Here is a 25,059-nt window from a genome sequence, read left to right on the forward strand (position 1 = left end):
CCCCCCCACCAAACCCTCTTCGGAATACTCTTTTCCATGCTAATTTCACAATTCCAACGAAGGCATCTATCTCCATTCCAGATATGATGGCAAGCTTTTAAATATTGCTGTACTGAGAACCAAAACGAAAACCAGAACCATCCTCATAAGAGATATCATATTCGAGGACGATTCTGCGGTAGTGGCACACTTACAAGAGGAGTTTCAGTCACTAATGTCCCGCTTCTCACAGGCCTTAAAGAGTATGGCCTGACCATTAGCACGAAGAAAACAAATGTTATGGGACCACTAGCTACAGCACCCTCCATTCTCATTGACGATGACAAGGCATGCGTTCTGAGCACGCTATGTACGACAGTGAGTCGTGGACTACCTATGCTAAGCAAGAGAGAAAACTAAACTCATTCCACTTGCGCTGCCTCCGAAGGATCTTGAAAATCACACGGCAGGAGAGTGTGTGCAATACTGAGATCCTCGCGCAAAGGGGTCAATCCTCAGACGATGCCTGCGCTGGATTGTTAGTGTTCGCTGGATGAGGACAATCGCATCACACAAGTCGTTCTCTACGGGCGAATCGCGACTGACTCAAGAAAAACTGTCGCCCCAAACTCCGTTACGTGGATGTATTCAAGGACCTCAAAACAGTGAACATTGATACTGATCTTTGGGAAGACATAACCTTAAAAGGCACTACTTGGAGAGAGAGAGAGAGAGAGGTGGTGACCAATAAAGCTATGGACAGCAAAAAAACATGGGCCTCACTCTGGAAGAAAAGCGTGTCTAACGAAAAATGGCTGGCTCCTCTACCACCAAAGTGAAAGGCACCTTAATCTGCGACATAAATGGATGGAGTGTCCAAAATAGGGCTCCACAGTCACATGAAGGAGGCCAACAAAAAACTACACAAGTACTTATTGAACTATGCATAAAAAAAACCCAACCAAAGTTGTTTAAATTATTTTATGTATTTATTACAATAAGCACAGCCATTATGCATACACGAATTTTCATTAAAAGTAATGTAAATTTATTACTTAGATAATGTGTACAATCTCATTTTCAAACAAGATATAAATATCTTCTATGTAACATTATAAAGACATTATAAAGAAAGACAGGCTAAGGCTGGAAAAGTAACAATTGAACTGTCCAAAACAATATATAGGAGTTGCATAATATCTTTACTTAGAAAATAAAACGCTCCCATGTGTAAATATCGGTTAACTATTAGATGCATTACAGCGTTAAAGAGACATACATTATGATCTTGCATAGAGACAAATGAATGTTTAGGAAGAAGAACATTTTTATCAGTTCCTCTTTTCATTTTTAGCCTGTAATCCTATATGATATCTAAATTTAGCTCTCTTAATTGCTTAATTGAAACAGCACATATAAAACTTCCCATAAACTTCCTCCCCATCATCCTCGTACTTCCTGCCCCTGGAGGTCATTTAGAATCACAATACCATGCATTCTATAATTTGTTCATATATTTCAGCATGCTATTTTTAGATATTGCCAGTCACGAATGTCAATTATGAGATTTAATTCTCCAGACTATCTCCTCGGAAATTGAAAAGAGCTTTAAAATGTTTAAAAATAGCATTTTATTAAATAATAATGAAATGGTAAAAATAATTTATAAAAAATGGACGAGTCTGGTATAGATCACATTGAGCTAAGTGCAATTTGTATAAATCTTGACATAAATTTATACCAATAGTTGTTAAAATTTAACAATATATATATATATATATATATATATATATATATATATATATATATATATATATATATATATATATAAAACATGTCAACGTTAGCACTATTCTGCCAACATGAGTAGTCTTGTATACCATCTTATACATCAGAAAGTCAGTAGGAGATTATTTTATTATCAATAACACTGAGAAACTCACATGCCCATAGCCCTACGGTGATTTAAAACAGAAGATGTAGAAAGGTAGGATATCTAGTCAATAGGTTAACAGATGTATTGTCGAGACAGTTGTATTTTGACAATATCATTTGATGAACACATATTCAAACGGAAGCCACTTAAGTTACCACTTAAGATTAGTTTTTTGTAGCCTACACATTTTCAATATAAACACGCTACATCAAAATGGCAAGAAACAGTTGCTTTTGTATTGTAACTAACATTGAAAAACTCAAATGTCACTAGTCTTAAAGGTAATTTAAGATGTGGATTTGCAGGATATCTAATCAGTATGTGTACAGATGCATCACCAGCACACCAAAAGGAAAGAAAAAAAAAAAAGAGGTGGGATTATGTTGAAACAGTTAACAACATTGTAGAAGATGCTGCTAAATACAAGTATTTACTGGCTGATCACATTTATGATCTTCTGTAAGTGATGACATATTCTGGATAACAGTGGCTTGCTTCATACACAACAAATTCTCTGAACAGCCAGTTGCCATTGCCCATCACAGAGTCAAAAAGAACTTGATTACTACATGTGCATTTGTCCTCATAGCATTTCATACATGGAGGCCTAGACAACTTTTTGTTTCCTAAATAAACAAATAAAAATACATTAAAAATGATTTAGCACAATTACTTTCTAATTTACATGGGGCATTCCTAAAAATATATATTTAGAACTCAAAGCAAATTAAACTGCTAGGATTCAATTAGTGTGTTAAAACTAAATGTAGGTTCATTGCCAGAATCCTAAAATACATAAGTCATATGTTCTTGACTTTAGTAAAGCCTAAGAATACAACTGAAAATAATAAGTTTCAATTTTCTGCGACAAAAGTATTAATATTGTTTGTTTTACATGTTTTGGATGTTTCTTCAGAGTTGAAGGTAATTTATAACCTAACCCAAACCTGCTGCAGAGAGGACGGGGGATGGCAGCTGGCAGGGTATAAAATAAACTCAACAGAATGTTTACTTAAATATACAAGAAATATCTTTCAAGAGAATTTGCTTTGCCACAGGTAGTTGTCGCAACTATTGAATTAGTTGTATAGTAAAAATGCTCTCTATTTAATAGCGCTGATTTCATCAATAGATCATGACGTCATTCGCGCTATTTTTTTTTATTGTGCAGTGGGTGATCTCCCCTTGTTGCTTGTCATAATATTTTATGACGTAAATTGAAAAGGCTTTCAAATTGTAAAGACTTTCGTCTGGTGCATTCACGCCATGTTGTTAGACTGAAGCAGGCTATATTCTGTTCAGCTCTTGAATTTCTCCTTGGATCTGATATTGGATAGCCTTATCGTTGTCCTTGGTAGATATTCTTAAAGGATTATCTTGATCCCTGTTTAAGGTGAGTTTTATTTCCCATTGTATAATTATTTTTATTTGGATTCGATCGTATTCGTATTTTGTAATTAGATTTGAAGATTAGAAGAATCTGTTCTTTATCTTTCTATAGGGTCTCAGTTTTAGGTTACAGTCTACAGGACTGAGGTTTTCATCTCAGGTTTTCTGTCAGATGTTTCAAGTTTGATTTATGAGTCTTAGGCTCCAGATTCCAGATTGCGGGTTGCTATAACCAGACCTGGTGGTACAGTTTGAAGTTGTGAGCTTTGGTGCTACTTTGAACTCTTATATTCATTGTCGGTGAACAGTATCTTGATTAGAAAATATTTGGATTGTCATGAACATTTGTAGAGTAATGATCCTGATAACTGAAACTTTGTCTTGAAGTGGATCATTGATAAGATTAATATTATTTTTCTTAATATACTAATTGAGTATTGGATTGAACCATATTATACTAGATCTTTATGTACTTGTATTTGTTTTATCATTATCATTGGTCATATATCATTTTCATTGTGTAAATATCATTAAATTAAATCTATATTTTAATTTAAATCATCATTCACATTGTTTATTAGTTTATGCACAACTGAGTGTGTATGGTGTGGCTGTTGGACAAAAGTAATAATAAGTTTTAAAATTAATTATAACACACACACACATTGAAATTAATAATGTTTTAATAACTAGACAATAATATTCAGTAATTGGATAAAATCAAGTCCTGACAGTAGTATAAAATCAAAAATTTTTCTAACAAGGTTGTGATGTATATATTGCATGCTATTTTAAAAGGCTGTCATGGGGTTAGTTAGGAATTCCTAATACTATATAGATTAATGTATAGTGAAAAAAAAAAGGATCAATTAACATCTAAAATATTGCAGGTTACAAACATCAAACTTATTATTGACACAGGTATATGAAGTAAAAGCCTTTTTTTTTTTCAATACAATTACTAAAAAAAAAATGAATTGCGTTGCTTACCTGTTATAAATTTACTTTTCTCATCACAAAGAAAAACATTGCCAAGAAGCATTCGAGCCAGAATCAATGTTAAGTTTTGGCCATTTCGTTTTCGTGGATTTGAATCTGTAAACAAGACAACATAACAAATACTTATACCAAGTGAAATTGTATCAATTAGTTTTGAATCTGTAAAAATAAATTGTTAAAATATGTTAAAAAAAACAAACAAACAAACAAAAATTAATATAATACAAAAAACAATAAACAACAAACACAATTTTATACATTTTGAAAGGTGAATGCACTAATTGTAGAAGTTATAAATTACTATTGGTTCTGTAAGGTTGTTATTGCAGGAGTGGTTATAGATATAAGCACTCTGCTATCTATATAATACTGTCTGCAATAAAAAAGCCACTAGACTGATGGAACTATGCAGCACAAGAAGTGTTGATTAATATCAAAGCATCAAAACAACAAATGTAGAATTTGACCATACACATATAATTCATGTATCATACAACGCCATCTTGGGCAGAACTGCTTGTTCAAAACAAAGGACACAATAACTAACAACGAAAAAGGAATATAACTCAAATATAACAAGTATTAGCAGAAGAAGAGTTAAGCCAATGGAACACAGATCTCTCTGAAGGATGTGTCAAAGGCTGCTAGTAAGGCCAGTATGAAAAAGGTTGATATGTAATTCTACTGTTTGAGAAGTTGTGTAAGATATAACCATGACCTCAGAAAGAAAACAAAAAAGTATTTCACCATATGACTTCATTAATTTAATTATTTATCAAAGGTAAATTGCTAATATTGTAATCCTAATAATTATGTAGACAAAATATTAAAAAAACAACAACAGTTTAGCAAATTTCTATAAGAACAAAATAATATTAAATCAAAATTGTTCATCTATTCAAACTCATAGCTACATTTTATGCAATAGATCTAGATATAGTCCAGATGTGGAGAGCATAGTAGGCTAAAAAGTTAATTATTCTTAGAGGCCAAAAATGATAAAATCTGTTACTTATTGTATTTGTGAATATTTATTTTATAAAAGTTAAATATATTTATTACATTTTTCTTTGTTGGGAAAAAAACTTGCTTACTGGGAAACTGGCTTCAGATTCACATAAATGTATTGTGTTCTCAAAAATAGGGATTCAAGTATTATGAGGGAACTTCTATTAACATATAAAATATAAAAAAAACAAAGCTTTACAATTTATACTAAATCTAGTAGATCTAGGTCTTTAAGAAAGCTCACACTACTTAAGTCCTACTGTATATCTTATGATCTGTATAGCTGAAAACCAATAGACATAGGCAGCACCACGATGTAACGACTGTTATCTATTATATAGGCTACTCTGAAAATTGTTTGGTGTTAAAGCTTCATTGTTACATTTCCATATTAGTAAATTTATACATAACGGTACATGCATAATCATTATATTTATTGAATTCTTTCTCAACAAAGTGAAATATTAGTATATTTTAATGTTGAAATAACAATTGACAATGGTAAATAATTTTAGTTTCAGTTTTGAGTGCAGAAAAGAAAAAAAAGGTTGATGGCAAATATTCCTTCAGATATAATTTATGAACAATAAATGCTATTTTGATAAATAAATTGCTGTTGTAGAAATTATTTGAATGCATGTCATATGCTTGAAGAAGGAAAAAAAAATGCAATTCAAACACTTAAAAGAAATGAGAGATACTGTACTAGGAATTTTTTTTTTTAATTTCTAAAAATACTTAATATTTGTCATTAATTAAGATTCTAAAAATAAAAGCACCAACCTGTATACTGATCTGACTTTGTTGATCTTTCAGCTGTGTATATGCCCTTTCCAAACATGGCTTGTTCATTGGCAAGCTTTGGGTCAAGGCCATGATTAACAATAGTATCAACACAGTCTTCCTTAGCTCCATGAAACAAATAATGCTCATTAACCTCAGAGTACAGCTCGTTTTTCATAGCCTCACTCAGATATTTTTTAGTTTGAACACTTCCTTTTGAGCCTCGTAATTTGTCAATGCTACAACATACACGCTTCATGTTCCACATTTTTGCAAACAGTCTTTTTCTTTGTTCTCGATATAATTCAAAAAGACCTAAGTTTTCCACTCTTTGAACTTTAATCACCTTTAAAGAAGAATGATGTAATCCTTGAGCATCGTGACCCTGGCCTACAAGTTGTGGGTCAAAAGTTTTAGTGACGAGATTTTCAATGGCATCTTTTGTTTCTTTGTCAACATCAACTAGAACTTTCCTTTCTGTAAATTTTTTTGAAAACCATTCCAAAAAAAAATTTTTTTTTTGGTTGAAACTCCAATAAGATGGAAATAGTTCATCACTCTGAGTGGCATATTCCAGAAACTCTACTGTTCCTCTCTTTGGGGCTTTACTAGAAAACAATGTTCTTCTAGGCATATGTTTAGAAGCTTCTTGAAATTCACGATCAATAAATATCTTCATGTCATAGACAGCAGTTTTTTCTCCTTTGATAATATAACCTATATATTTTGTTTTTGGATGTCGTGATCTCTCCACCCAAACAGCTAATTTTTTAGCATTATCAATAATTTTTTTCCTAGATTCTCGAGGCCAAAATTTTAAGACATCTTGGTTGAAGTAATCAATGTGTAGACATTTTTCTTTTATCTCCTGTTGAACCTGTTTTTTCAAATCATCCACATCATGGTGATTTAGTGCCATAATGACTAATTCTGTGGAGCATTGAGTTTTCTCTTGAGAAGGATAGTCTATTTTTAGTAATTCATCATCACTATCCTCACTGCTATCATCAGACGTGTCCTCAACTTCATTATCCTGAGCCACTGAGGTAGGAACAGCTATTGGGGCTTGGTGATGAGCTCTATACAATTTAGATGCTTGACTATTCAAGTCACTGAAAAATGTTGGATCAGGTGCAAGTAAAACTATTCGTTCAAGATTTCTGTCCATACTCATGTTGAAATTTTTAAATATAATATTTGCAACATGAGAAGATGGAAACTTAAATGCAGCACCACAACCTAAAGCAGGGAAAGAAATAGATCTTGCTCCAACTTGTCTAGCTTCATTGAAAACTTGCTGAATGGCTTGAGATAACTTATTTTCTGAAGTGTGTGGATCCCAAGGTTCTAGAATAACATGACAAACAGCCAAACAATTAAGACCTTGTGGTTTATTCACAGTTACCACTGAGGGATTACGATTGGTTAGATAACTCCTCTTGACTTCATTTGAATGTACTGGACAATTTTTTTGAAAAGATATGCCCACTCGAGTTTTTGTCAAATCAAGATTAGTTCCCAAAATTGAGACTAAAACATCAGATTTTTCTTTCACAACATCTCCATATGGTTTAATTATCAATTGGCAGGTTTGAGTCATACGATAAATGATTTTATGATTGACTTTTGGCTGAAGTGGTATAGTGCTTTTAGTAGCATGGAACGTTAGTTTTGATTTTCTTGATGGTTTAACTTTTTTAGTGTTTGGAGAAATCATGTTAAGAGAAGATAAGTGGCTGGTATCAATTAAGCATTTGTATTTATACTGATACTTTTCAACTGAATCTTTCAGGACTCCTCTTTTGAAACTGTTAGCAATAAGGAAGACTTCATGCTCCTTAAATGTGCTCATTAAATTCCATTTAATAAATTTCACTTGACCTTTAAGCTCTTGAAGCTTCTTAATTGCATTACTTGTTTCAAATTTATTTCCTTGAAACCTAAGGCATACCTGATGCTCCTCAAACTTTGGTGGACTTAAAAGAGTGACTTCTTTCAAAATTGTATGTATGTGATCTTGAAGAAAACAAAAATACTTGGCTAAGGGTTTACCAACATCAAATGATTTGTCAAAAATACCAAAATCTTCGAGAAATTTTTCCACTTCTTTCATTGCAAGTAACACATGATCCTTAATTCCCAGTATTGTAAAATTACATGATTTATCTTCCCATTTGATTTTAACCAACAAGTTACATTGAAATATATTATATTTCAAAAGGCTTATTTTATCATCAGGAATATCCCTTTTTCCCTTTATTGTTTCAGTATATTCTAGTTTTTCTTTTATTGTTTGTTCAGCTTTGGTTACTATCATTTCATCATAGGAAGCAATCTTTATAGATTTGGACACAACATCATGCTCAATAAAAGATGCAGGAAAATCTGAATTTCTTAGTTCACTCAAGACCAATTTACCCTTTTCAGTAAATAGCAACTGTTGAACATCATCACATATTGGAACGGAGGTCTCCTTGATTTTTTTAAGTTCTTTTAAAAGTTCTAAATGACATTTGTTAACTGATTGGTAACTCCCTTTTAAAACAACAACATTGTCCTCATTATTATATTTAACTTTGCATTGACTTAGATCTAGAGATTTTAAGTAAGGTTGCAAGCATTTGTATTGCAATGCTGAAATGTCAATCTTACAAACATTAGTAATTCCTTCGGAGTTCCTTCTTTTAATACTTTCAGGATAAATTAAATTAGATTTTGTCTTTGCATCTGACTCAGTGTTTTTAAGATCTGTGGAGGACTTTGTAAATTTCTTTATTTCCATAAGATTACTTTGAGATTTGTAGTGTGGTGGTGTAGTATTTTTTTTTTTTCTCTTTTGCTGACCAACGGCTGGGCCAACGGGGAAAGTCTGCTTCCCTAGGTCAACATTAGTATCTAAATTAATGTTGCTAGGATTTCTAGCATGAGCATGGATGCTGTTGTTTTGACCTCTTCCCCCGCGAGCACCTCTACCTCTATTTACAATGTTTTGATGTCTGTTGTTCCTTTTGATATCAGCACTTCGTATTTGACTGGTATCTTGTCTTTTTTCAGAATCACTATTTGCTTCTATGTCGCGAGACTGAGTGCTAAATTTGTGTAATTCTGATCTTCCTCTAAAACAACCTCTGAAATTACCTCTTTTACCTCTGGCAAAGTTGCCTGTATTCATAATTCTAGCGTTGCTGTAGCTAGCACCTCTAATACTAGATAGAAAATCAAATCTACCTTGAACTGTGTTATCATCATGGTGTGAGCTTTTTAATCTGTGCATATCATTTCCTGTTTTCAGGAAATAAGCTTTCTGTCCTCTATTGTTGAAACCCTTTTTGTCAGATATACAGTTCTTATTTTCATTGGCCTCAGTTTCACCATCATCTGAAATATTTTCTCCACAGACATCCATTTTATTTTTCTCACTATCATTATCATCCTGGCTATCATTATCAACTTCATCACCATTAACGTCCTCAGCATCCTCATCTTCCTCAGTATCATCATTGTCTTGATCAGAGTCACTCATTTCATCTTTATTTTTATTGAATGCCTGTCCTGGTTGTGCAAATTTATACGTCAGTGTTTCAGACTGCCTTCTTCTAGCCTTAGTGTCTTTTTCAGCTGCAGAAAAAAGCTTGCCTTCTACAGACTCAGATGTTTTGGTTGGTACATAATCAAAATTACAACTTTTAGAGTTTTTTTTCCCATTATTTTTTTTGCATTTAGTTAAAAGTTTATTTCCAGTTGCATTATAACTTTCCTCTTCAGAACTATCCTGGTCATCACTGATCCCTTGGCTAAGACTGCTCAAACTGGTTTCTTTTGCAAGAGTCTTGGGAATCGCAGGTGTTAAATCAATGTGATCGTGAAAATCTAAAAAATATGGACTAACACTAATATGGTAATCTTCTGATGGCAGAGGAATGTGATCATTTTTGGCCAGAATGCGTTCCACAACTGAAATAACAATCAATATTAGCAAAGATCAATAATAGAATAGAAATTATAACTATAATTGTTTAAAGTCATAAAGCAAGTTTTTTTTTTTCTTTTTTTTTTTAAAGTAGAAAGTTAGAAAAAAAAAGAATAATAATAAACAAGATTACAAAGACAGTTTGTGTGGAAACACAAACTCAAAATCGGCCCCCAAAGTGGTCCACCCAGGCAGGCTTCAATATTTTCAGAAAGAACATCCAAATGAAATTATATCAAAGACAAATGAGAGATAAGAATGGAGAAAGAAGGTTGACAGATCTTGTGTAGTGCCCCAACGGTACAGCAGATCAAAGGATAGGTGCAAGTGAATGCAAAGTTAGATGTGAACCTGGCCTAACTAGTTCTCCTTTCAGACCTTGTGGTCTATAGGGCAGATGATGTAAAGTTCATCTGTTTTTGTGGCCTACAGTTAACGAGGGTGTCATGTAGCCAGCACAACGACCAACCGCCTTTACTTTTCCCCAACTAATATCAGGTATCCATTGGAGCTGGGTGGACTCAGAGGCGCCTAAGGATTCCAAAGTTGAAAATCCCAGTCTTCACCAGGATTCGAACCCGGGGCCCCCGGTTCAGAAGCCAAGCGCTTTACCGCTCAGCTACCGCGCCTCTCCTGGCCTAACTGAAGTCTTATAAGTGATGTAATTGTTTTGAAAAGGCCCAATCTCTTATTCGAATGCTTAAAAAAAAAAAAAAAAAAATTCGCAATAAGGTAAATGTTCACGAAAATGAAATTTACAAGATTACTATTCGTTTTAATTTAGGTCTAACTTATAATGCATACTAATTAGCTTTTTCTCTTCAAAAAACTGCTTGCATAACTGATTTTAAAAATTAAATTTTTCACTTTCAGAAAAAAAAAGTAGCCGTTGCATCAGAACTTTGAATGGTCTAAAATATTGTGATGTCGGATTTTCAATATCTTTTCTAGTTCTAAACGGGACGGACGGACAGACATTTCGCACAAAACTAATAGCGTCTTTTCCCCTTTCGGGGGCCGCTAAAAAGCAACAAAAATATCACAGAATCACTTTAGATCATTATATATATATATCAATATCACATTACAGTAGGTCCCTGGACACATTGGCATCAAAGGAAATAAAAAAGGCAGATAAGCTATTAAAGGCAGGATCATCTATGGAACAACCAGATAGACTTGTTAACTACCTCACCCTAGGGTCAATGTTAGTCAACAATCACAAAAAGGAGTGGCTCAACCAATGGGCATCAGGAAACACAGGCAGAGCCATGTACAAAGAAATGACTATGCCTAACAAACTGGACAGCATAACCTTCCTCCCCCGCAAAGAACAATCTACAATTTTCCAACTAAGAACAGGACACACACCCCTGTTAAATTACCATCTGATCAAATTAAATTCTACACATCTACCCCTTTGTAGATACTCCGCCCACCCTTATGAAACTGTGAACCATATCCTCTTTGAATGCCCCTTCCTAATCCACCTTAGGCAGACCCTACTTCTACTACAGCCCAACATAACCAACACCCTGTACGGCAGTGCTGAACAACTGAAGAAAACAGCACAATATTTGTCCTTGGCACAGTCTGCAAAAGAGCTCACAGATCAGCAGCAATAAAGTGGCTAAAAGAAGAAGTTCCATATTTTTCTTTAATGACAGATGAAAATGATTCCCTCAAATAAAAATATTATTAGATTAAGCAAGAAATTCTCTAAGTAATTAATTTTTACTTGTAAAGATCAATGATAAAAGCCTCTGGTTATCCTTAATATGCTTCAGTTGCTATAGTTAGAAATTTTTTTTTTGAAAGATGACATAATATTTTAGGAATTTTCTGCTCATCATACCTTTCAGAAAATTAATAAAAAATATTAATGAATTTTTTAAAATTTCTTTGACTATATTTTTAAAAAAAGTTGAAATATTAAAATTATTCAACAAGTTATTTTACTTACATTGAGTTTATCTAAATTCTTTTAAAATTTGTCAATGATTACCAACACAACTAGATATTTTGTTTACCTGATTGCTGTTCCTTGTTAAAGTGAACAACAGCCACTTTGAGGTCAGGCCAGGAATCACACTTCTGTATAATGTTTTCATTGTTACCAAATGTACATTCCAAATAAAGCTTTAAGAATTCTTCTTCTAATTTTTGAAAATCAATATGAGTAACCACGATAACTGCTGGCATTGTTTTTGTTTTCAATAGTATGATTATTTGATCATCTATTTTTTCCTTTTTCACTATTTCAAAAGCTGAATTAAAATCTAAACAGAAAAAAATATACTTTCATTAGCAATGTAGGTTTTTATATGTATACTTACTGTAAGAAAGCAAAAATATGCAAACAAACAACAAAACAAGAAGAAATATTTCATTTTTATAAGAAATGTTTCTCTAAACCTGACATTAGTTGGGGAAAAGTAAAGGTGGTTGTTCATTGTGCTGGCCACATGACACCCTCATTAACTGGGGCCACAGAAACAGATGACTTTTACATCATAGATATAGATCACAAGGTCTGAAGTAGGAACTTTATTTTTTTTTACTTATTACCTCTAAAGCAAATTTAAACACTTTCTACATTTGAAACCTTTAAGTTTAAACTACGCTTTGAAATTTTGTATTGATATTCTTTTGTGTATGTATTTCATGTAAAATATTGCACTTTTCCTTAATCTTCAGTTTCTTAGACAATAACTTATAAAAGCTCCCCAACACACACATTGTTATATTTGACATTTCAGTTCTAGATCTCAACTAAAAATACAGCAATTAAATGTTCAGTCACCTCTCATACACTTTTTTTGCCCAATTGTAGTTTCTTTTAAAAATACTTTTGCTTTATTCCTTCATTATCACAATCCCTCTCCAACTTTTGCAAAATTACCTTTGCCTTCTTCCATGGAAAAAAATTAGCCAACATACATATCCTGACATAGCTTAAGCGCCTGAATTCCAAAAATAGATATACAATCCAGTCCTTATTTAACATACACTTTGCTTTGCATTTATTAATTGAATATTCCTCCCCTTTCACACTTTTTTTAACATGCACCAATTCAGTCATTTTTTTTGCCTACAGTATATGTGTAAATTTACCATTTTAAAAATTCTTTCTTGATTTTTTTTTGTTGAAAAAAGAAAACAGATTTTTGAAAACCAGTGAAATGTTACACACAAAGATTCTTAGTTATTCCAAGAATGTAATATACAGCAGACTGTAAATGGGTGAATTAGTCAGTGAGTGAGAACTTTAAATGTTATCTATATATAAAATATTGCATCTTTAAATTATTTAAAATGGTCTATTGTAAAACTAATATTCTTCAACAAAATTAAACATACACAGTTCTAACAAAATGGGAGAGAGGAAAAAAGACAATGTCACCACAGTTTCAAGGAAAACAAAAGCACATTAACTGTTTCAGATTATAGACATTATTATTAATTCTAAAAATGTCTTCTTTACTCAACAAATAATTCTTAATGAGCAGCACTTCCAATGAAGTGCGACCCCAAAAAATAAGGTTTATAGGGTCAATTAAATAGTGTGAGACGACAATTATGCTAAATTTTAACTCAATTCATTTAGCAAATTTAATCTTACTCAACTTTAATAGATGAATTGGTCATATCACACAAGGTGTAACACCCATGTATGAATGTAAACCTTCATTTAAAAATGGGATGTATAGGAATATTTTCTTTGAATATTGAAAAAAAAAATTTTTAAAGTGGCAATGCAAGTATCTATGTTACACATACACTGTTGTGTTAGCTATTAAAAAATGGCTTTAAAAAAGTATAATTGTTTAAACCATTCTATTTTCATTTTTAGACATGTATATTATAACTTGTATGTTGGCGAAACAAACCTGTCAAATCTTCTTTTAGTGTGAACAGAAATCTTCCTTGAATAAATGGATAAGCAATTATCTTGTCCACATCCTTATCCAAGTTGGCTTCAATATAATCTTTGACAAGTTCAGAGTCATAGCCAGGTGGCACATTCTAATTAGAGTAAAATCATTTTACATTATTTTAAATACAATAAATACTTAAATGCAAAAGGCAATGAAATACACATACATATTTGTCCACAAATACTAGATATGAATCTAATATCTAATAGAAAGGATTCTAGTATTTTCACAGACAGCATACAGAGACTGCTGATGTCATTGTAGATTTAACAAATGCCACAAGATACATATTTGAGAGCAAAAGGAAATTAACTGCCAAGGACCACAGACAGACAATGGTTATGTCTGTGCTGGATGTGGCAAAATATGTAGATCACAGCTAGGACTGCGTAGCAACATGAAATACTGCAATCCTCCTTTATTTTCAGACTTTAAGACAAGCCTTATTATATAATAATATTGTAGAATATTCGTATTACACAAATAACAAACTAGTGTTTAAGAGGGAAGACATATCAGGAACTCCATTTACTATGTAAACACAAGCGGTGTTGCACTGACGCGCTAGTGTGCAAATGTACATATAATACCAATATGTTACATCTCTCTTCTTTAATTCAGAAAATCTATTTATCAGAATAACTAACAAACTAGTCAACTAAAAAGTCAATTCACAAATCAAGTCTCTTGGGTTTGTTAACTATTCTGCCTGAGCATGTTATGTAAGGTTCATGTGGTCTAGAGGTGTTAGAAGAAGCAGTGTGTTGTGGCGGCTTAAAATCTAGTGTAGTATGTAATCTTGGACTCTCTAGATCTAGTGGTTCTGGTTGTTCTGAGATGTCATCTGGAAAGTCATAATTATTGTCAAATCTGTTGGCTTTCTCAGAAGACTTTCTGATGTGTTTTCTGTTTCTTCTGTAGACCTCATTTCCACTTTTGACATTATATGATCTAGGCTTAGAATGCTTGAAACTACTGTTCCTGGTTTCCACTTAGAATTAAGTTGCATTCTGACTGCCGTTCCGTCTTGTAGTGGATTATGACTCTTAACTCCTTTCCTCTTATCATAATAATGTTTCTGAGACTGTTTCTCGGAGTCAAAATGTTTCTTCACCACCTTGAGATCTGGTGTCTTAGGTGTGAGTATTTCCTCGCTTGAAGGTAACAAATTTCTGGGTCAGCGTCCCATGAGTAATTGTGCTGGCGACAAATTAATATTAGTCAGTGGAGTAGTTCTGTAGTCTAATAGAGACAGAAATTTGTCTTCGCTTTTCTTCCAAAGTTTCTTCACTGTCTGAATAGCTCTTTCTGCCTCGCCATTAGAATTCTGAAAATAAGGACTTGACATTTCATGCTCTATTCCGTATGATTTACAGAAATTCAGGAATTCCCTTGAAGCGAACTGTGGCCCGCTATCTGACCTTAACTTTATAGGTATTCCATGGCATGCAAATATACTCTTCATTGCTTCGATGATATCTGATGTAGTTTCCTGTGACAGTTCTTTGACATCAATAAACTTTGAGAAGTAGTCAACTAGAAGCACATACTTTTTACCCTCAAAGTTAAACAGATCACACCCAACCATGCTGTATGGAAGGTCTGGTGTTTTGGTTCTGACACATTTTGATTCTGATGTTCAGCACATCTGCTACAATCCCTAACTGTCACTTCAATGTCTGCATTCATGCCTGGCCAATACATGACTTCTCTGGCTCGCTGCTTACACTTGACTATTCCTAAGTGAGACTTGTGAATCAGATTTAGCATGTATTTACGTAAGCTTAGTGGCATGACTATTCTCAGACCTTTTTATATAATACCATCCGAAGTTGATAACTGGTCTCTTGAATCCCAATATGGCCTGACTTCAATTGGAGTCTCGCTTCTTGTGTCTGGCAGACCAGTCATAATTACTTCCAGAAGCATTGAAAGTTCCTTGCTTGAACAGTCTTTAATTTCACTGTATTTTGAATCACTTATACTAAATGCACTAAATTATCTGTAAATTCACATGTCTGTGTATCAGTATTTGGTAGATGTGCACGAGAAAGTGTATCGGAGATAAACATTTCCTTGCCTTTTCTGTAACAGACTTTTAGATCATACCACTGTAGTCTTATTAGCATCGTCTGTATTCTCATTGGTGCTGACAATAGAGATTTCTTGAAGATTTGCTCCAGAGGTTTGTGATCATTATAAACTATTTCTTTACCAAATATGTAGCAGTGAAATTTGCTTGCACTATACACAATTGAAAGCATTTCCTTCTCAATTTGAGCATATCTTGTTTCTGTATCTGTGAGAGCTCTTGATGCGTATGCAATTATACGACCTTCCTGGAGTAATACTGATCCCAGTCCATCTTTACTTTACTATGTTCTTGTTGACATCATAATATGCCAAAACTGGAGGGTTTGTACAAAGATGTTTCAATTCTTCAAAACTCTTGTTTTGTTCATGATTCCATTGAAATTCTACATCATCTTTTAGAAGCTTTCGTATTGGAGCACCTGCTTGACTTAGATTAGAGATTAGGAATAAATTTTGCTAAGTACTGAATTAAAACTAGAAATCTTCTGATTCCATCTTTATCTTGAGGAGCTGGCATGTCAATAATTGCCTTTATCTTTGCTGGATCTGGTTCTAAACCTTTCTCTGACAAGATATGGCCCATATAAGGTACTCTGTTTTGCCTTATCTTGCACTTGTCATAGTTAAGCTTTAGATTGTACTCGGTTGCTCTATGCATGACTTGTTTCAAAATATGATCATGATGTTCAACATTTCTACCAGCTACTAGAATGTCGTCTATGATGACATATGCTCCTTCAATTCCTTGAAGCATTTCATCCATAATTCTTTGGTAAATTTCTGGCACTGATTTGATTCCAAAAGGTAATCGTAACCATCTATATCTTCCCAAAGGTGTGTTGAAAGTTGTGAGAAATGAAGATTCTCTTTCAAGCTTTATTTGCATAAACCCTGATTTGGCATCGAGAACTGAAAATATCTTCGAATCTGGAATATTAGTGATCACATCTTCAATAGTTTTCATCGGGTGATGTTCCAGCCTGATTGCTTTATTGAGATCTTTTGGATCAATACATATTCTCACTTTGTCATTCCTGAACGAAACAACCATGGAGCTAACCCATTCAGTAGGTTCATGTACTGGAGTAATAAATCCATCAGCTTGCATTTCTTTAAGTTTTTCTTCAACTTTCTTGTGTAGCGATGCTGCTAAGCGACGTGGTGGATGGATAACTCCTTTAGCATTTTCCTGTAACTGAATCTTGTATTATCCTGGCAGTGTTCCAGTTGTTTTCAGCATTTCAGGAAATTCTCTTTGTAACTCGTCTTCTGCCTTGGATTCTATGCTGTCTATCCATTGTAGTAGTCCTAAAGATTCTGCTGTGTCACCACTCAAAATGTTCTCTTGGCTAATGTCTACTACCTCAAACCTTGCTTTCACCTCTTGGATATTATTTTTCAAAGGTAGCACCACTGCTCCTACAGTCTTAATAACAAGAGAAATGTACAAGCATGTTATAAATAAATAAAGATACTTCAATCTTGCCTAAATATGTTCAATACTACCAAAACAGGGTCATTAGATAGCTCTACTTCAATATTATTATAAATGTCTTTCAAGTAGTATATGTATATTTTTAAAATCATGTAGCCCTTAACAATCAAGAATAAAAAAAATTGAAGGATTTTCATGTTTTCTTAAAAAAGAATTAATGGGTCAGTTGTATTGAGTCAAGTTGTATATAGAACTTGTGAACAGATGAACTTCATCAAACATCAGAAACATTAATAAACTGAGATGTTTTTATGAAAATTGATAGTACTGCTTAAAAGTTTATTATATCTAGGCCAAATCTATTTTACAATATTCTTTTATCAAGGACATATCAAGGCAATTTGAAAAATAACATTTGAATAAACACAATATTTTCAATCTGATGCACATTCAATTTTTTTTTAAAGTTTAATTTTAAGCACATGAATGTATTGTTATGACTTTGCCATGCGCACCACCGTCCAGGCTAGTGCAGAGATGCGCACTTCTAGTAACCAGACTAGAACAGGATGTTGACATGCAGAGACTAATGATTTCCGCCCAAGGAGAGAGCCAATATGGAGATGCTGTACTCAAGGCAGATGCCCTTTGTGTTTGTCATGTCTCTATGTAAATAAACCTCTATGTCCTCGTTGAGTTGCCTCACTTAAGTTATTACAATTGGTGTCAGAAGTGGGATTATAGGCAACTCAACGAGAGGAGGTGGGCTTTGATTACAATGACATATTTGAAGCTATTACATCAGCTCTCAATTAAAGAGCTACGACAAGAGCTTCGGGACCTAGGTTTAAAATCCCTCGGTAGCAGGGAAACGCTCACGAATCGTCTGCGGCAAGCCTTGGTCAATGAAGAAGAAGATCCGGAGACCTACACATTTGAAATTGAACTTGGGATTGTTGAGTTCTTTGGCAGGGTACAGGAAGAAATTGATGCAATGCGTGCACAAATTAATAGGATGGGGAGTAAAGTAGATGAAAGTGTATTGCAAGTAGAAGGCCAAATAGACCAAAGTGATAAAATTGTGTTGCTAGCAAAAGGAGGAATAAACTCATTAGGTAAGGAGCAGTTGCCTGGTCAGGACTGTGGCTGCACAAACAGTGGTGATGGAGGCGCTGGGGATTGGAGCGCTGTCTGTGACTGTGTTGTGGGCAAGTCTGGCGGGGATGACTTTCATGGCGAGAAACGTGACAACGATTGCTGCGACGATCGCAATGGGATATACAGAATTGAAAGAAAAGAAACAAATGAAGAAACTAGAGAAGTCTGTTATGAGCCTAAACTTTTGTTCCTGGTATACCTGCAACGGGCCGGACAGATCAAGACAACGTTGGGTCTGCATCCAAGCTTTCTGCTGTGGACCTTAAAGACCTCTGTTTATCTGTCAGTACCTTTGATGAGAACTCAAACCATGAAAGCCTCAAGACCGTTTCTGATTCCTTGCCTCTGATGTCGGTGAGTGAAATTGCGAATACGGGCCCCAACCATGGCCGAGACAGAAACAACGAATGTGACTTTGGCAGCGGCATAAGAGATAACTCCATACTTGGCAACTGCATCCAGGCGATTGACATGAACTGTATATGCGGCGTCCTGCGGGGAAAGTGCCCATGCCAAGAAACCCAGCTACAAGACCTGAACTTGATCGAAATGTGTACTTCTGCCCACATCAGTGAAAGTGACTTGAACGGTGGTTAATTGATCCCAGCGAAACCTGATTTAGTGGTAGATGAACATTACAAGGATGCTTCATGGGCATACCTTACAAAGGAAGCTGAGAAAGACTATGTGCTTGAAACCATGGCTAGCTCTGGGCCTACAACTGTGTCACAACAAGTCCATGGAAAAGGTCCGCTGACTCAGCGTCTTAGAACAACAAACCTGGAATCTACGGTGATCACCACAACATCCATTTGTGTTACGTGGCTGGCAACCCTGACCTCCACTAGCTCTCCATGTGTCAACTGGCTGGCATCAGCGACTATCGTCATGAGGTCGAAGCAGCGACCACGATATCGCCTCAAGCGTAGACTTGCCAACTGGAAGACGAGGAAGCGACGACCACGGGAAACTGTGCAGATGGCTTTGTGGGCAACAGACACCCTAACGTCTGTGGTTCCCTCCGATCGACCTCCACCTGAACTGTCAAAGCTCCACTGCAGTGTTTCTTTTCGGGACAAAAAGTGCTAAGACGGGGGCAATGTTATGACTTTGCCATGCGCACCACCGTCCAGGCTAGTGCAGAGATGCGCACTTCTAGTAACCAGACTAGAACAGGATGTTGACATGCAGAGACTAACGATTTCCGCCCAAGGAGAGAGCCAATATGGAGATGCTGTACTCAAGGCAGATGCCCTTTGTGTTTGTCATGTCTCTATGTAAATAAACGTCTATGTCCTTGTTGAGTTGCCTCACTTAAGTTATTACAGTATTATAATACCTGTAAAATAAAGGTTCTTTGATCATACATTCTTGGACTAATTCCAGTAGCAATTTAAGGCAATCTGTGTAAATCTAAAAATAGAGACAAAAAAAATATTTGAGGTTATGGTCAGTCAGACATTTTCTTAATAATAGTAGGGCCTACAATTATTGTTATGGAGAGCCTGACAGAGTTGTGTCAGACAAGTGATTTGATTAATTTGTTCAAAGTTCAGGGACACTTTGAAGTTAGCAAACAGCTGGGAAATAGATGTGTTGGTTTGATTGATAGGATTCAGCTTGAGTAAAAAATAGTATTGGTATTTTTTAACATTTATATATTTATTTCAAATTTGAAATCATTCAATTTATTAAACACTGAAAATCTATATTAAACGATTTAATGCATGAGGGTCATTATTTGTAATAAGTAAAAGTTTATCTGTGAACACAATTTAAGGATTAATCTCTGTATTATTAAGACATAACTAATTAAGTGGCCTTGTGTCCCATAGTGCCTAAACCTACCCTCTTTTGATTTATCCAAATCAGGGGAAATAATTTACTAATCAATAAACCAATGAAGATATCAATAGTTATATATGTCAAGATGGTTAAATATAGTTGATCTTTATAGATATTATTCTATGTATTAATTGAGGCCTATATGTATAGGCCTATTGGCTGACACCCTCTTTGGGGGTGGAGGTGGCCAAGTGGGGTGGCAATCGCCCCTACCGTCCCCCCTGGATTTGCCAGTGATATATATATATATATATATATATAATCATGGGCGTAGCCGGGGGGGGTTCCCCCTAAATGAAATTTGAGTTTAAAACCCCCTACCAGGGGGATTTGAGTTTAAAACACCCTACCAGGGTTTTTTACAGTTAAATTCCCCTCTTCTATAAAACAAAACAAAAAAATGCAAACTACAATCCCCAAATTTCACGAGTACTGTTAAGGAAGATTTTGATTTTTAAACCCCCTCCAAAATTTATGATAAACCCCCTCTTCAATATAAAAAAAGAAATTTACACACTCAAATTTCTATGAGCGTAGCCAAAGGGGTTTTGAGTTAACCCCACCACCTCTTCAGTAGGGTTTGAAGCTAAAAAATACCTCTTCAATACCCGGTATAAAAAAAAGTAAATTACGCACTCAAAATGTTATGAGCGTAGCTAAATGGGTTTTGACTCAGATTTGAATTTAAACCCCCCTTCAGCAGGGTTTAAAGCTAAAAATACCTCTTTAACATGAAAAAAAAAGCAAATTATACACTCAACATGTTATGAGTATTCAAAGGGGTTTTGAGTTTAAACTCCCCTCCAGTGGAGTTTGAAGCTAAAAAAATAAAATTACACACTCAATCTATGAGTGTAGCCAAAGGGGTTTTGAGTTTAAACCCCCCGCAACCAGGGTTTGAAGCTAAAAAATACATCTTCATTGTAAGAAAAAAGCAAATTACACACTAAAATTATTTGAGCGTAGCCAAGCCAATTGGGGGTTTTGAGTTAAAATCCCTCTCCTACAGATGGCTTTTTTTTCAAGTTTGAAACCCCTCCAGGTGGTTTTAAGTTTAAAATCCCCCTACAGAGCGTTTTGAGGTGGAAAACCTCTATCTTCAATATTATTCTAAAGCAAACTAAAGTTACTAAATTCTAGCCGTAGCTAAATGGGGATTTGAATTTAAAAAAAAACAACATAACTCCAGAGATTTTTAGTTTAAAACCCCCAACAGATGATTTTGACAATAAAACTTCCCTTTTCGATATAAAATCTAAAGTCACTTAATTCCAAAAGCGTATTCAAGAGAGGTTACACATTTCTACCAGTGGCGGGCTCAATTAATAAAGTGCAGTGAATAGTCATCTGCCGAAATTGAAAAACACTAAATGTGGCTCAACAAAGATGGCTAAGACAGATATTAGGAGTCAGTTATAGAGATCGGGTGTAAATCAGAGAAATCCTATGCCGAACTGGGAGTCGACCCCTTAGTAAGATTGTGACAGAGCGTCGCATGAGGTTTGCAGGACATTTCTCCGACAAAATGAATTATGCATAAGAGAGTTGCGATGACATCCTAGTACAACTTGGCGCCACACATTCATGGAGGTCCTCAGAGCAGGTGGGAAGAGGCTTCAGACATTACCAGTGACAGATTTTTGTGGAAACAGCTTGCCAGCAAATGCGCCAAAAGGCGCGTGAGGGTCTAAGTCAGTAAGAATAGCACATTAGGTTTTTGAAATAAAACTTTTTAATAGCAAAATAATACATTGTAGGTACTTCAGAATATGCATTTAGTTGGCTTTCAATGCCAGAAATAGTGCTTGGCGGTGGGGCTCTCAACGCTCCCCCAGACCCCTTGCTGGCAATGGCAGGGAATCTACAATTTTTCCACTAACAATAGGAAGAACCTATTCTAGGGCACAATAAACGTCTTCCAAAAGAATGAAAGGTCAGAATGTAATAGAGATAAATGTAAACACACACACATCCATCCATACAAACATATATATATCTATGAGCGTAGCCAAAGGGGTTTTGAATTTAAACCCCCCGCAACCAGGGTTTGAAGCTAAAAAATACATCTTCAATGTAAGAAAAAAGCAAATTACACACTCAAAATACTATGAGCATTGCCAAAAGGAGTTTTGAGTTTAAACCCCCCTTCAGAGTGGTTATATATAATTTCGGAGAAAAAATCCCCCCCCCCCCCAAAAAAAAAATCCTGGCTACGCCCTTGTTCTAGTACCAACTAATTTAAGTGACCTACCCGCCAGCAGCCTAGTATTAGGCCACAGGTACTAGAGAGTCTAGATTTAAAATAATCTATTTTATAGCATAGGCCTAGAAAAAATATAATCTACTTCTGATCTAGATATAAAATCTATAGATTGACTATACCAGTAATTATAATATAGATCTAGATTACTCGATCTGATTATCATTATCAAGTATCATAAATTAAATAATCATAATCATATACTGCATTATACTTGATTATACTCTTTTAATGATTTAATAGATTTAATTATTATCAATAATCATTCGTCATAAGAGATTGAAAATAAATTGAAAAATTCTAATTCTAGATGTACAATAATTTGCATAATTAGACTTAGACTAAGTTAACTTAGACTTAGTAGTAGATCTAGATCTATATAATAAATAATAGTCTAGATATAGATCTAGATTCTATCATTAATAATCATTAGTATCATTATTCATAGATCTAGATTCTAGGCTGGGCCTTTTGGCTTTTCGTAGCCTACCCTTATACTTATACTGTTACTGGCCCTGCCCCTATGCCCTATACCTATACGTTACAGAATAGATGCAACCAGCAGGTTCTTCTTATAATGATGATCGAGCCTATTTATAGATCTAGACGTTTCTCCGAAAATGATAGATCTAAAACAAAAATGCCACTCACTGTAAAGATCTAGATAATAGATATACCGTATAGCTTAGGGCTTAGGCCTACATTGCCCAATCTCTAGATCCAGATTTAGATTCAGTAGATCTATTATATAGTCTAATTATTTATGTAAACACTAGAATCTAGATATAGATCTATCATCTATTAGGCCTACAGAATAGAATCTTGTTTTAATTTGTGCTGCTGATGTAGAGATAGGTTTCACTTTCCAGGTTGAGCTAAAATTAGATCAAGTCAAATCACTGGTTTCATGTCAGCTGTTTTTTTTTTTTTGAAATTTCCGATTTTTTAACCACCTAGATCAGGGGTGGGCAAATTACGACTCGCGGGCCATATGCAGCCCGCCGGAGTGCCTCATGCTGGCCTAGCAATATAAGTATTTGGATCTAAAGGAAGAAATTGTTAGATTCCTTGAAGGACTGTGACCTTGTTACTAATATTTCTAATGAAGTGTTGAAGACACTTCATGTTATCATCGGAAGCATTGCAATTGGTTGTCTGCATTAGAAATGTATGTGCATCTTAAATATTTTCAAACAAAGCTATTCCATTTCTTGAGGCCAGCAAGTGAAATCGGGTTTTGTCATTTTCCTTAGCTGAAATGTGAAACTATTTCTAGTGAAATGGTTGAAAAGTACAAGACTAATGTGGATTCCTTGATTGTGGAATTAGAAAGGAAATTTTAAGACGTCAAGAACGTGGAACCAGTTTTCAATAGCCTCAGCTCACCATATAACGCAGAAGCTGAATCAGCTCCTGATGTCATGACTCCAAGCAAAGTATGACCTGAAAGAGAATTTCCAGTCAGTTCTTTCGCAGGAGCTTCATGGTGCCAGAAGCTGTATATATCCACACTTTAAAAAACTTTGCTGCTAAACTTTCACATTTTTTAAAACCACATTCATATGTCAACAGGTCATGCTGATTGACTGTAATTTGACAGCAGTCACAAGAAAAAAAAACCAACTATTAAGCTAGTTCCACGGTTCCGGAGCATGCACGAGAATAAACACTTAAATGCTTCACAATAAGTAGGCTACAACTGTACATTTGTGGTGAAAATTGTGATGTAAAATGACAAAATAGCAAAATTAAAGAAAAATCATTCGTAAAATTAGTTAAAGAAATTGCTAACTCTTGTAGTAATTCCTCAATTGAGAGAGCAAAAAAAAAAAAAAACAACACCCCCAAACAAACCACTATACATTTATGCGGCCCCCAAGTCCCCGATTTTTATTAAATCGCTGATTTGTTAATGCTGTTCCGATATATTTTGTTAAAAAAAATACGAACAAGAGACTACAGTGTGCAGGCAAGCGACAGAATATTTTTATATATAGGCCTACGAACTTGGTCGACCAAAACCATGATTTAAAAAATAGTGATTTTCAAACGTATGTTCCACGTTAATGAATGATGTGACCATGAGACTCAATGAACTTGAACTGCTGAAATATTTCATCAATTTATGAACAAGCAAATTTATTCTGTTAAACAAAGCTTCAGTAGACTACTCTCCAGTTTTATGTGCGAAATATAGGCCTCTGGCATAATTGACGATGCTCACAAATATTGGATATTGGCCATCCGGAACAATTAAGATAGTTT

At 34.6% G+C, this 25,059-nt stretch overlaps 1 protein-coding gene across 7 annotated transcripts; it reads right to left on the minus strand.

Annotated features, from left to right (window-relative positions):
- Nucleotides 1–946: 946 nt before the first annotated feature.
- LOC106066451 (uncharacterized) lies at nucleotides 947–23,711 on the minus strand. Of its 7 annotated transcripts, XM_013225479.2 has the most exons (8): nucleotides 23,285–23,346; nucleotides 22,786–22,825; nucleotides 20,029–20,102; nucleotides 13,955–14,090; nucleotides 12,095–12,343; nucleotides 6,095–10,048; nucleotides 4,295–4,399; nucleotides 947–2,541 (listed from the first exon to the last, which is right to left on the minus strand). In XM_013225479.2, the coding sequence occupies exons 3-8, from the start codon at nucleotides 20,056–20,058 to the stop codon at nucleotides 2,363–2,365; spliced, it is 4,653 nt and encodes a 1,550-aa protein (XP_013080933.2). In that variant the 5' UTR covers nucleotides 20,059–20,102; nucleotides 22,786–22,825; nucleotides 23,285–23,346; the 3' UTR covers nucleotides 947–2,362. The 7 variants fall into 7 exon arrangements, with proteins under 7 accessions (XP_013080933.2, XP_055894777.1, XP_013080934.2 ...); XM_056038802.1 differs by lacking the exons at nucleotides 22,786–22,825; nucleotides 23,285–23,346 and adding an exon at nucleotides 23,606–23,711; XM_013225480.2 differs by lacking the exons at nucleotides 22,786–22,825; nucleotides 23,285–23,346 and adding an exon at nucleotides 23,446–23,681.
- Nucleotides 23,712–25,059: the final 1,348 nt, after the last annotated feature.

Source organism: Biomphalaria glabrata, chromosome 8 (genome assembly GCF_947242115.1).
Source record: "Biomphalaria glabrata chromosome 8, xgBioGlab47.1, whole genome shotgun sequence".
Classification (NCBI taxonomy): domain Eukaryota; kingdom Metazoa; phylum Mollusca; class Gastropoda; family Planorbidae; genus Biomphalaria; species Biomphalaria glabrata.